A 14,699-nucleotide genomic window follows, 5' to 3' on the forward strand; every position below is an offset into this window, starting at 1 on the left:
TTATAATATAAACCAAATGAGGAAAATGATGTAAGTTTTGCTCCATTATAGATGTATGTTAAAGTTTGATAAATTTAAAAATATTTTATTTAAGCAATCTATAAAATTTTTATTTTATTTATTGAAACTATTATCAAAAATTTATTGAAACTATTATCATGAATATCATAAATACAAAAAATTGTTTTCTATAAAATAAATTATCTTTATATTACTTATTTCTTTATATACAGAGATATATAAGATATCATTGGAATATTATATTTTATTTCATGCAAATATTAACAGAAACATCAGAAATTTTTCAAAAAATTTATTATAAAATATATTATAGCTTAATTAAGTACATATTTAACACTACATACGTGAACAATATCTATACATAACAGTTATATATGCAATTAGTATTAAATTGATTGTAAATAAAAAAAGAAGAAAAAAAAATAAACACAAAAGTTACATAACAGGCAAAACTTGAGAAATTTTCATAATTCTTGGTAATTGATTGGTAAAACTTTCTAAAAAAGAAAGTCTAGTATTCTAATATTTAAATCTTATTATCATATGTACATTTCTAAAACATAAAATTTTTCAAAATCATGTTAAAAGACTTACATCAGAAAAAAAATTTTTAAAACATATCAAATTGATAATTCACAATTCATACTAATTAAAGCTAATGTTCCATTCTTCATCACTGCTGTATTTTTATATAATTAACACGTTACTTTTATTTTTTATTTTGTGAATATTAAATTGACATCACAACCATAAATGTAAACTTAAGTATAATAGAATAAAGTCAACATATTACCAATCAAAATTATATTAAAATATAACTGATTCATCAGTTGATAAACACGATGCAATTCATAATATAAAAAGTAGTTTTTTTTTTTTTTTTTTACAATTGTATATTAATTCTTACATATTAAAGGGGCTACAATAGGAAATCAAAACTATCTCTTTGTTACAGATAGTTAACTTGGAAAGTTTTTTCAGCGCCAATTTATAAACATTTAATTATTAACTATTATGTATCTGTTTAAGATATTTTCAATTTAGATCAAAATGGCCCCAAAATATCAGTCTTTTGGTTTAAATTTTGTTAGTTTTATTATACATAGTTGAGCATAATTCTATGAAATCCAATATGATTTAATAAGAACATATTATGTATGTTCCATAGTTGATAATTTCTATAACACAGTTATAGGTACATATAATCAAAAAAACATTTTGTTCGAGTATTTGTTAAATTTTGTCCAAGTAACATTGTAATTAAAATGTTATTTATAAATTGTTATAAGTTTTTATTATAAATTTATTTCGTTGAAAATAAATTTAATGTTTATAAATTTGTAAAATTTAAAACAAATATATAAAAAATATATTACATAATATAAATTTACTCGAACAAAACGCTCAAAATTATTAAATTAATAATTATATGTTCTCAAAATTAATGGGATTCCTATGTTAAATATGTTATATCTCAATATATATGAATATAAATTGTGATAAACTTATATACTATTCTATATAAATTTATATACTCTAATAATAATTCTATTTTAACAAAACGAACTTATAGTTTGATTATTGAGTTCTATAGGTCGACAATTGCTAATTACATATTACTTCTAAAATTCATAAAATTTGTCACACCTTTTGTCTTCTTATTTACGAACATCAATGAAATAAATAGGAACCAGCCTTACAAATTATAAAATACAAATAATAATTAATTAACAAAATTCATTAAATTTAGCAGTTTAAGCTAATTAATTTCAAAATAATATATACTGTCTTTTATAATTAACGATTATATTATAACTCATATATATCAGTACTTCAGTCATAAATCTTAACTTTGCAAATAAAAAAAAAAAGAAAAAAGAAAGAAAAATAATAAAAAAACTAAATCATTACTTTTCTTTTCTTTGCATATGCAACTTTAACTACATTCACAGTCTCCATTAACAGAGTATCTAATATAGTTACAGTAAGACCATTTTTTACCGCGAGTTCATCATGATGAAATTTCGTCCATTCATCTTCCTCAGCTTGAGCTTCTCTAGCCAATAATTCATCAACTCGATCTCTTCGTTTTCTACTCCAACGCATTACCATATTTTCTCGTTGCAGTTTTGTTTTGAAACCGAATAAAGTAGCCACCTCTTTATTCACATAAGCATTAAGTTCTTGTATAGTCTTAGGAATCTTCACGATAGGTTTTGTTTTTACGTTTGGTTTTGTCCAACTTGGACCTGGTTTTTCGTATTCAGCTTGATAAACTTCTGCGATTGTTTCTTTACACAAATCGAAAAGGAATGTATTGTAAATTCTTCTATCTTTTTTCATAGTCTCGTCATTTTCTTTGGTTAATTCACAGATCTCAGAAGGAGCTTCTAAACTCATAATATCTTCTCCAGCTTCCTTAGCTTTAAATATTATTGCTGTGGCTTTTTCTGTAAATGCTGTTAATTCCTCTATGTTTGAAGGAATCACAGCTGGAGGAGGAGAAGGTGACCCAAGCGAAGTTGAAATTCTTGCACTTCCAGTAGGTGGAGTGTAGGGAGGTGGTGGTTTATTCGGTATTTTTCGAACATAATAGGATTCTTCTTCTGCTTCTAATTTTTTAATCTACAATAAGATGAATATAAAAAAGACTGAATTTTACAAAATATAATTGAATGATAGAAATAAATTACCTCTAATTCAATCTGAAGTTGTTCAATACGAAGTAATTTCGCTTCCCAATCTGCAACTTCCATGCCAGGTTGTTCCAATGAAGCTATGCAAAAATTTGAAATATGATACAATGAAAAGTTTATATAATATTATGAAAAGTTTTATAAATTAATTATCTAGGAAAAGCAACACGAATCTTTATATTATATTACAGTTCACATTTTATTTCAATTAAGTGCTTTGATGATTTAAAAAAGAAAAAGAAATAAAAAAGATAGATATCAAAGTATGGATTGAAAAAATATTCTGATGCATTAATAAAATGGTATAAAGCTGTGATAAAATCATACATTCCAAGATCATATATGTATGTAATAATTTTTTTTTTTTAAATATTTGAAAGGAAGACAGGAAATATAATGTTTTATATTTTATATTGTGTTGCACAATATTTACAGGCTTTCTTTGTGCAATGTAAAATTTAATAAGTAAATATCAAGCACTCATGCAACACTGATTTGTATAAAAAAAACAAGTCAATGTTTATTTCATTCAAAGTTTCGTGTTGTATTACCTTAAGTATTTATTATCTCGACTTTGTTACTCTGAAAATAAATAATACATGGCTATACGAGGCAATGCTTTGCACAGAAATAAATATTTCTATATAGCCAACATAAAAATTAATATATATAAATAATGTAAAAATTCAAATTTTTATAAATTATGACTAATATATGATTTACATATAAAATATAAAATATAAAATATTTATCCATTCATATATTCATTTAACAATAATATAATTTAAAATGATTTAATGTTTTTAAATTTATATACATATTTAATAAAAGGAATTAAAATAATTAAAAAATATTTACAAAATATGAAAAAAATATAATTATATAAATTTATTATATAAATATACCATTCAATTATATAAATATACATTTAAAAATGTGATTCTAATAAAATTCAAATTATATAGCTTTAATTTTATAATAATATTAAAACTACATAATATAATATAATATAATATAATATAATAATATAATAAATGAAATTTTAGATTAATGAAAATCATACCTTTTAACTTATCTATCATGACCTCTATATCCTTTTCAGACGTTGCAACAATGGGTGTAGCATGAAATGTATTCTTCGAATCTATATTTTGATTTTCTATGTTTGGATTACTTAATAAATCATCATTTAAAACATCGATATCCAATCTTGAATCATTAAGATCTCGAGGAGAATCCATATCAATTTCTGATACACCCTTTGGTGTATCTCTGTCTTCACTCGACTCAGATAAAACAACTTGTTCTTGTTTTTTTCTTTTCGTTTCATTCGTATTTCCTATTAATTGATTTTCTTTTTCTAATATTACGTTTTCAGATTTTTGATTTTCCATTTTTCCTGATAATGATTGATTATTTTTAATACTATTTTTATCAGAAATTTGTAATTCTTTATTATTTTCAGAAACATATTCATTGTCTTGAAATTTATTTACATCATTTTCTGAACTTAACAAAGGTTTTTGTGTAATTTCATCAAGTATTTTCAATACTTTTTCTGATGTTTGTATTGCTTCATATTTTTCTGGTATAGACGATTTTTGTATAATAGTAGATTTCTGGAGCTCGCTTTTATCAAATATTTCAGAAACTTCAAGACTTTCTTCTGAAATATCTTCATATTCTGGATCTTTCACAATATCAAAAGTTTTATTCATTACATTTAGTGATACATTGGATGTATCTATTTCAACATGCTCTATTATCTTGATATCATTTATATTTACAGAATTTTCTTCACTTTGCATTTTATTATCTTGAATTTCAACATCATAATCATTTGTTTTATAACATGAAATAGATTTCAATTCAATAGAATCTGTAGATTTAATTCCTTTTTCTATAACGTCCAATACACTTTCAGTTACTTCAACCAAATTATCAAGTTGTTCACCATCAGAACTATCTTGTTCTATTATAGTTTCCAAAAATTTTTGTTCTTGTGATACTATTTCTTCTTTATTTCTCTCTGTTTCTATGAATTCTTCTTCTGCTAATTCTATTTTAGCATCAATTTCAAGTTCTGATAAATTTTCATTTTCTATACTTTCTGGTTCTAATTCTGTTATAATAATTTCTCGAGACTTAGATTCAGTATAATACGTGTTCTCGTCATTTTTAATTTCAACGTTTTCGTCTATAATCTCAGTATTTTCATTAATTGTTATTTCTTCATCTTCTTCATCATTCTTATCATTGCTGAAGTTCAAAAGAGAGATTTCTTCATTAATATCACTGAAGTTCATTTTATTTTTTTCTAAGTTTTCTTCTAAATTATTATTTAAAGCAACATTACTTGAAATTGATTTTTCTCTTTCTTCTATCTGTATTTCGTTTTTATTTCTTACATTATCCATATCTGTATGATTTTCAATTTTCTCTTTTATTGTATTGTTTTCAATACTTTTTTCAACTTTATCCAATATTTTAGTGACAGAATCATAAATAATTTTTTGGAAATCATTAGTTTCTATATTACTTTCATTTTGTTCTTCATTATTGTTTTTAGAAATTAAATGCAATACATCTTTGTCTTTATTATCAAATTTTTCAAAATGGTAGTCTAATGTTTCATCAAATTTTATTTCATGTATTTCAATATTTGTAGATTCACTTTTTGGAATAAATGAAGAAACATCCTCTACATCTTCTACATCATCCTCTACATCATTAATTATTTCATTTTTATAATTAACTGATTGGGATATGTTTGAATTTAGTAAACTCGAATCGTTGAATGATTTTGATGTCTGACTTTGAGATTTTTCCCATGCAGAAATAACATCAAACGAATTAGATATAGTCCAATCATTTTTATTAAAAGTTTTATTCAAAAATACTTCTGATTGATTATTATTCTCAATAATTTCTTTTTTACTCATATCTAAATCATAATCAGAAATATGTTGTTTAGATCTTTTAATGGATTTTTGAGAGACTTCTTGAGATTCTATCATCTCTTCAGTTTGTGTAAAGACAGTTTCATTTTTATTATTATTAGTTAATTCTTTAGATTCTTTTAATAATAATTCTAAATTCTTTGCTTTTGAAACTAGATGTATATCATTTATATTTTGATAAGACATATTATCATTTATTATATCTTTTACATAATCTATTGATTCTTTAGAAGTCTCAATTGTTTTCATCGAATTTGATAACTGAGGAGAAACTTGTCTTTTCAATAATTCATTTACATATTCTGTAACTGTTGCTTGTTTTGAAACATCTTCTTTAGATGCGGAATTATTCTTAGTTTCTAAATGAATTTCTGTAGAAGATATATCATTTATTATTGAACTAAGATTGATATCTGTATTTTGATTTAAAGATTTATCCTTTTCGTTATCTTCGAAGTTTTCTAAAGATAAAGAAGAATTTTTCTTTGATTGGTAATTTTCTACATTATGTAAATCAGTTAAATTTTCTTCAATATTTTTCTCAGGATATGTTGTTTCAAATTCCAAAATATTTATGCATCGATTTTTATCTTGAATCGATTTTGAATAAATTTCAGATAAAGATTTGATATTAGCAGATGTATCATTACATATTTCCTCGTTCTTTTTATATAAACTTAAATTTTTATTTTCAATTGATATCTCTGAACGGTCATCTTTAGGTATTTTAATATGTTCTGATATTATAGATTTTTCGATTTCATTTAAAATTTTCTTACTTCTTGCTTTATAATCAATTTCTTGACTACTTGATTTACAAGATGATATTTTACTTTGTGGCATTATAACAGATATTACATTATCAACTTCTTCCACTATACTGTTACTATCACTGAAGTTAGTAGGTGACAATAATCTTGTATTATTTGTTAAATATTGAGGAATGTCAGAATTACTCTCTTTCGAATGTAATTCCACATTTTTGATCTTATCCTCTTTTATAACTTCTACATCATAATCTTCATTGATTTTATCCGATACCGAATGTATTTCAGATATATCTTTTGATGTACTTTTTTCTTCATTTTGTAATTCATATTTTTTTTCTTCAATAGATTTTTTATTAAAACGTGACATCATCTCTGAAAGTATTTTCAATTCATTTTCTAACGAGCTTATATCCTCATTCAAATTTTGATTATTTAAACGCAAAAAATCTAATTTTTTAGAGAAATCAAGACTTTCATTAACAGATTCATTATTTATTTCTGCATTAGAATATTGAATATTATTAGATTTTTTTGATAAAATATGTTCCAAATGTTCCGAATGTTGAGATTTATTTATTTTAGATTGTGATGAAATAGTCTTAACTTGGGACTGTTCGGAAAATGTATCAAAATCAGATTTATATTCTTTTAAATCAGATTGAATTGTAGTATCATATTTAGAGAACTTGGCTTCTGATTGTGTATATATATCTGATTCAGACTTTGGTGTATTGATTTCAGTTTTAACATCTTCGGAAATACTACTTTTCTTTGCATCTGATATATTTTGTTTATTTTGTATTTCATTTATATATTGTTGAGTTTCACAAGGAATATTTTTTTCAGATCGAGCACCATCTGAAACTGATGATATGGAAACAGAACCAAGTTTATCAATTTCGATTTGTTCTGATATACTTTCATCAAAAACAGATTGACTACTGTGATTCACTGTACTTGATTTTGCGGAACTTAATTGCTCCAATGTTCTTATGCTTTTTAAAGATTTAGTCATTCTTTCAGAATTTTTTTCATATCTGGCTTCAACAATTTCATTTTGTAGTATATTAATATTTTTCATAGGATCTTTAATTGATAATTTTTTTGTGGATAATAAATCAGATTCTGATCTGGATCTTAGTAAATCATTGTTTTTGAATATATCTTGCAATTTTTTTAATGGAATCTCGGGTATTTTAAAGTCTGCCAATGATCTTGATTCTATCGCTAATTTTTCATTATCTTTAGAAGCTCCTTTTCTTGATTCCAATTTTTTGCGCATTTCGTAAATTGTCGTATCATATTTCTATTTGCACAACAGATTATTTAATATACATATATAATAAATAACATTTTAAATTTATTATCAATATTAAATTGTTTACCTTTATTTGATTCAACAAATTAGCTTCTAAAGCACGAAGTTTCTGTTTCGTCTGTTTTCTAGCTTCCCTTTTCAACCGTGACATCTCTATTCGTCTTTCGGCCAATTTTTCTGTTAGTAATTCTATTCTTCCTTCAATATCGCTCGTGTCCGACGAAACAGTAGTATCTATAAAATAATATAATATTGCTCTTTAATAATTAAAACAAATAATTAAATTAGTATAATTTTTAATTTACTAATATCTCTATATAGATAATTATTTACTTATATAAAAAAATTTTATGTGAGGATAATGAATTTATCAATTATAATTAAAGATATTTAATAATAAAATTACCTTGTAAAAAAACATTAGATGTTGCAGTTACAAGTTTAAGTGCAGCTTGTTCCATTCGTGCAACACGATCTTCTTCCGTTCTTAATTTCGCATGCCAAGCCATCCACTCTTCCACACAATTTTTCCGCGATGTAAGCGCAGCTTCACGCGCATTCAAAATTCTGAAAAATGTAATCACGTCTGATAGCAAAAATAAATCTTCCATATCGATTTTATCAAACAACTTAAACTGAAAATTGTAAAAATTTGAAATTATTAAAAACAATTATTTGATCTTAAAAATTGAGCCAAATAATCTTTGCTATAGAATACTGCAATAACAGTGGAATGCAGATCGCTGCTGCACTGAATCTATTTTTACAATGCTTCATTTCATGATGTGAATATACAGTTTATTATTAGATTTCTTACACGTGTTTCTAGTGATTCGTAATTAATTTCGTTAATTTAATTAATTCAATATTATATTAAAAATGCTTACCAAAATCGATTATAATGAAATATATAAATATATTAATTTAAAAAAAAGGTATGTACTTACTGTTCGAGTTTTTTAGATGTTTTCAAATTATGATCTTGTGATCTGATAACCACGGATTTGGAGTAATTTCTATCACTCTCTCCAGAACTATGATGAGAAATAGCAAAATTACCAATTTGAGATTTTGCTTCATCAAAATTATGTCCATTTTTGTCTTGACTACAACAAGAATTTCCGTAAATATCTACATTTTTATCAAATATTTTCTGACAAAATACATTCTCTTTAGCGTCATAATCGTCTATTCGATCTGTTAATAATTTTAAATTTTTATCTTTTGTATGTTTATCAATAAGTGCATTTTCATCGTTTTTATCAAATTGAACAAATTCTTTTTCCATTCTTGTTCGTTTATTATGATGTTTGACAAATTCTTCTGACATTTGAGAATGAGATTTAGATCGTAATATATTTTCTGTAAGTATACTAGATGATGATTTGCTTTTTTGACACTTTGAACTTTTACGTTTAAAATTTGATTTCGATTCGGAACTATATTGAGTTTTTTTAGACATGTCGGTCGGAATTGATTTACTACTTCTTTTAGAACTTTTTGAATACATCTGCAAAATGTCTTCGGATACTTGTGATGATTTCGATGTTTTCAATACAGTATCTTGACTAACTGAACTTATTTCTTCTGATAAAATTTCACTATTTGTAGAAATAGCTTTTAAAGATTCTCTTGGCGATACTAGAGTCTGAAAATGATTATCAATTACTTGAGAAGCTTTTGACTTTTTAGATAATTCTTCCACTAAAGTATCAGATTCTGATTTAATGTATTCAGATGTAGATTTATTTAAATTTTGTTGTAATAGTTCTGACACATCGGGAGATTTTCCTTTTTCGAAAAGATATTTTCCGGAAATATTCATTGAATGATTTGGAATTAATTTCGCATCAATTGAATTATATTGATTTGATTTCAATCTAATAACATCTGCTCTGGGCATCTTTTCTTCAAATTTTCTTGACTTTATTTCATATTTGGATATGTTTCCATCTTTTTGTGTGTTGTAAAGACATTTTTCTTCGGACATATTTTGCATAGCTTTATCAGATTTATCAAATTCTAAAAACGATGCGTTAGATTCTTCAACGAGATTTGTGAATTTATTACTTTTTAGTAAATCAATTTTAGAAAAATGTAATTCATTTTCCGACATCTGCATACGACCGTCTGCTTGAGATCGATCGTGTTGCTGAGATTTATCAGAGTCAACTAAAGAACTCATAGAACTATTGCTTCTTATATCATAACCTTTCATGGGTCCAGATAGTCTTCTTGGAGATTGACTATCTGCGCTCCGTTTTAATTTCGTTAAAATGTTTTTAGTAGATATTTGAGGATTAAACATATTTCTTTGTTTTTGCAGCATTAGTTTACGTTCTTGACTTGCAATTTTGTGAAGCTCTTTTAATCTAAAAATAAAATTTTTAAAAATATGTAAAAAATAAATAAAACATTTCTAAATAATAAAAATTACGATACCTGTTCATTTCATCTTTTTCTTGTTGTAATTTTAAAAGTAAAGCTCTCTGCTTTTTTTTAACAGAACTAACACGACTATCTTGTCCAGTATCTCTTAATGCTCGTTTTTGTTCTTCTAGTTTCACTAATTTTTTAGTTCGATCATTTAAAGTTTTTTCACGAGATTTGAACAACATTTCAATTTTATCATATCTTTGTTTTTCGTCTTTTATTAGTTGTGCAATCTAAAAATGTATGAAATATTTAATCTCATAAAATGTATGAAATATTAATTTCAATCTAGAAATTTTTAATTATTATACTTACTTCTAAATCTAAATATTTATTAAAAGAACAAGTTACATCTCGAGTTGAAATGCTAATTTCTGTTCCAGTTTCTGTCCGTATAGAAGATGTAGTTTCATGTAAACTTATTTCTGACATCGTTCTTAATTTGCTAGGCAATGATATTTCTTCTATCTGATCTAAATCTTCAAATTGTTCCACTGAATCTAAAGAAAAATGTGGAACTTCGTTATCTCCAATGAATCCTCGTTCATATGGTGTTCCACATATTTCTGAACATCTACTTTGTACATTTCGTCGAGTAGAACGTATATCTGTTTGAGTTGCCATATCATTTACTGTTTGAGTTTGTACTTCTACAGCTACTGGTTTAGTTATTTTATTTATATTATCAAACTCATTTCCTATAGTTTGACTTGTAATATGATGTACCATATTTGTCGGAAACGCTATGTTAATATTAATATTATTATTAAGAATTAAATTATAAGATAATTATTATATATCATGGTAAATTTTTTTTACTTTACCATTATCAGTAGCAACAAGTTTATGTGCTTTATTATTATCATTGCAATGTTTAATATCATCAATATCTCTTTCATTCATTGCTTTAGAAAAATGTGATTTTATTTGGTCATTTGGTTGACTATGCTGTAATGATAATTCCTTTTCTTGATCTTGCTTAACATTATATAAACATTTTTCAACATCCATTACTTGTCTCAATGATTCATTAAAAGAATCAAGAAGATGCAATTCAGCTTGGAATTGCATATGTAAGGCAGTTGGATGTAACTACAATTATAAAATTATTTTTATATTATAATTATAAATTAAATAAAATGATAATTTACATATGTTGTATATATTATTACTAATACTTACCAATAACATATTTTCTGGTTCTGTTTCAATTTTACCCATATTATGTTTTGAACATTTTAAATCTGCTTCCATATTATTGTTTTGTATGAATTGTCGTTTTCGTTTAGATCGAGGTATAAGATTCATATCTGGAGTAACTAAATCACAAAATTCTTCCTGTTGTAAACGATTTTCATCTCTAAATGAAATTCTTTTTGGATCAAACAATGCACTTGACAAAATATTATCACTTAAATTAGATTCATTGCTATTACTAGTTTGTTTATCTGTAGTAGCAATTTGTGTAAATGATTCTTCTTCCTTTTTTATATTTACATTAGTACATTGTGTTAAAGAATCATCTGTATATTTTGAATCTTCTATAGTTTTATTCAATTTACATATATTGATACTTTGTGCAGTTTTTTCAGAATCTTTATTTTTCATTTGTTGTGTAGAAATAGTGCTTGGACTTTGAGTTCTTACACTTATATTTGAATTAGTTATACTTTCTATACCTTCAGATTCTTTAGAATTTATATACATTTTGCCATCTATTTTACTTGTTGAAGGTTTTATCTTTTCAGATTTTTTATTCTGTTCCTTAAAAAATATATTTCCTGTTTTTCCTTGAGACTGACATGTTATTTTATGTTGTTTAACTTGCCTATTTTCAGACGAAAATATGTATTTTTGATCATCCATCTGTTTTAACATATGTAAATCATCCTTATGTTTATAATCAAAATTTTCAAATATATTTCTAGATTCCCTAATTGTGACTTTATCTGATAACTTTGAAGATCGTTCAGAAAGTGATTCATTACTATAAGATCTGTTTTTAGATTCTAAAGAATTATCTCTTGATTTTAAAGATTTAGTATTAAAAGATCTGTGTTTTTTATCATTAACCTTTTTAGCAGTTGATGTTACAAAATTTTTAGTCTTTGATTTTGATGGAACAAAATCACTTTCCCTTGGCATATGAAATCTATCATTTTTTAACTTTGAAATTATTGTGTTTTCATTTATATTGTTAGAAAAATCTTTTCTAGAAGTATATCTTGGACTTCTGGATCTTCTATAAAAATCTTGTGTTTCATCCTGTTTAGAAAATAAAGATTCATCTTTTCTAATTCTTTTTCTATTTTCTTTTTCTCTGGAATTTTCTCTGACATATTCTTTTTTCTTCGATAAATTTGAAGATATAGAAATATTTGGCACCTTCAATGGCTCTATTTCACTAGTAATAGTTGATGAAACATCTGATGTAGAGAAATCTAATCTTCTTTGAACTCGTTCAAAATTCCTTGTTTTTTTTTCTCCTCTTTCATGAATAAACTCCTTTGAAGATGTTTCAAATTTTGGAGATATTGATTCTTTGGATGCACAATTTTCTCTGTTCGAAAAATCTAATTTCTTTGCAGAAATTTTCAAATCTGGAACTTTCAGTGGTCTTATAAAATCCATTTTATGTATAACCTCATGCAAATTCTGTGTACTATCAGATTTTATTATTCTTGAAGGTTTAATTGCATTTTTATTATTTGATTCTTGTGTTTTTATACAAATCTCAGAACCATCATTTAATATAAACTTTCGTTTCACAGCACTTATAAATGTAAAAGGATATGGTTGAATAGGTTGATATGATAATTTTTCTAAATTTTTTAAGTCAAATTCAACTGGAAAATTAGATGGTTTGTCTTTAAAGATTTGGTTGGTAATGTAATCTTGTTGCTGTTAAAATTATATTTTATTAGATTATACTTAAATAATATAAAAAAATAATTAATATTATTTTTATTAATACAAAATTATAAATATATAATATAAAAATAATAAGATAATTAAATAAAAATAATTAGATTAACTCACTGCTGCAGATGCTTCAGCACGTTGAACAATAACATCAGGATCACAAAAAAAGACATATTTCTTTTTTGCATTAATATCTTCTTTTTTAGAACTACCACTCATATTTTTATATATACAGCATATCAATAAATTTATATTTACTGGTTATTGTTATTTGTTTGTCCATGCTTGAAAATATATTATATAATACATATCATAATGATAAATTACAAATATACTTTATATACATTGAATTTATTTTGAAAATTAAAAAATATAAATTAAAAAACATTTCATAGAATCAAAAATAAATTAAATAAATTAAATAATTACTATATGAAATAAATTATTTTGCATTTTTAATATATAAAATTTAAAAATAGTAAAATCAATATATAATCATGAATTTATTTAAATTAAATTAATATTTTAAAATAATAATATTAACATATAATTTAATTATAAGCTTAATCCATAAATAAATTTAAACTTACATTTAAATATTTAATACATTTACCATTAAACACAGAGAAGAAGACTTTATTATAATTAGAAAAAATACTGAATAAAATTTGTATTTATAACCTAACTTAGGAAATTACGTTTTATAAAATCAATTTTTTTAAATGTTTAATAAAGAATAATAAAAACGTTTTAAAATATTCAGATTAAAATATTCAAGTTTTTGTATATATTATTCATATTTCCATAATATTGAATATAATAAATCATCACAATCATTTGTAAACGACAATCACGTGGTACTTTGCGATTTCTTACTTGCATAGAATTGAAAACATGGCAACGACAAAATGTGAATAATCGATAACATAGTAATTTACAAACATGACATATGCTAACAATATAACAAAGATAATTATTTTTGATAACAAATATAATATTTCGTAAAAATTGTATATTGCGACGTTTCACAAAAATAACATCAAATGAAAAAAACAATAATCATTGATTATATTAAATAAAACTCTTGATAACTTCTTTCTTTGTTTCTCTCTTCGAACATCTTAACTTTTTGCAATCAGTCCTGGTAACATTGACACATAATATGAAATTGTGCTGTGAATATAAAATATATTAGAATGAGGATTAAGAAGGAAAATAATTTTTTAATTATATTTCTTAAAATATTTTTACTTCAAAATATATTAAGAAAATATTATAAACTTTATCTTGAAAACAAATTATAAAGAAAATATACCAGACAATAAACTATGAAGAAAAAAAATAAAAAATTATATTTATTAATTAAAAATTATATTTAAAGTATATAACATTTAAAAATATATAAAAAATAACTTTTTTAAATAAATAAAAATCTTAAATATTATTTCGAAAAATATAATAATTAATCGAAATAAAATTTCATGAATTTTATGAAAACATAAGATAAATTCAAATATAACTTTTTTAACTTCAACTTTTTTTAACTTTTTTTATCTTGTGATTAAATTGAATATAATTC

The 14,699-nt window shown here is 23.8% G+C and overlaps 1 protein-coding gene across 1 annotated transcript; it reads right to left on the bottom strand.

Annotated features, from left to right (window-relative positions):
- Positions 1–298: 298 nt before the first annotated feature.
- Positions 299–14,275, bottom strand: LOC100869616 (uncharacterized). The gene is made up of 12 exons (XM_086913447.1): positions 13,711–14,275; positions 13,238–13,404; positions 11,381–13,099; positions 11,023–11,290; positions 10,514–10,941; positions 10,208–10,431; positions 8,713–10,137; positions 8,172–8,332; positions 7,833–7,999; positions 3,781–7,753; positions 2,715–2,797; positions 299–2,646 (listed from the first exon to the last, which is right to left on the bottom strand). Exons 2-12 carry the CDS (start codon positions 13,337–13,339, stop codon positions 1,921–1,923), a joined length of 9,276 nt encoding a protein of 3,091 aa, XP_086769573.1. The 5' UTR covers positions 13,340–13,404; positions 13,711–14,275; the 3' UTR covers positions 299–1,920.
- Between the last annotated feature and the right edge of the window lie 424 nt (positions 14,276–14,699).

This window comes from Apis florea, unplaced genomic scaffold (genome assembly GCF_048593485.1).
Source record: "Apis florea isolate Af1SG1 unplaced genomic scaffold, ASM4859348v1 contig_3496_pilon, whole genome shotgun sequence".
Taxonomy (NCBI): domain Eukaryota; kingdom Metazoa; phylum Arthropoda; class Insecta; order Hymenoptera; family Apidae; genus Apis; species Apis florea.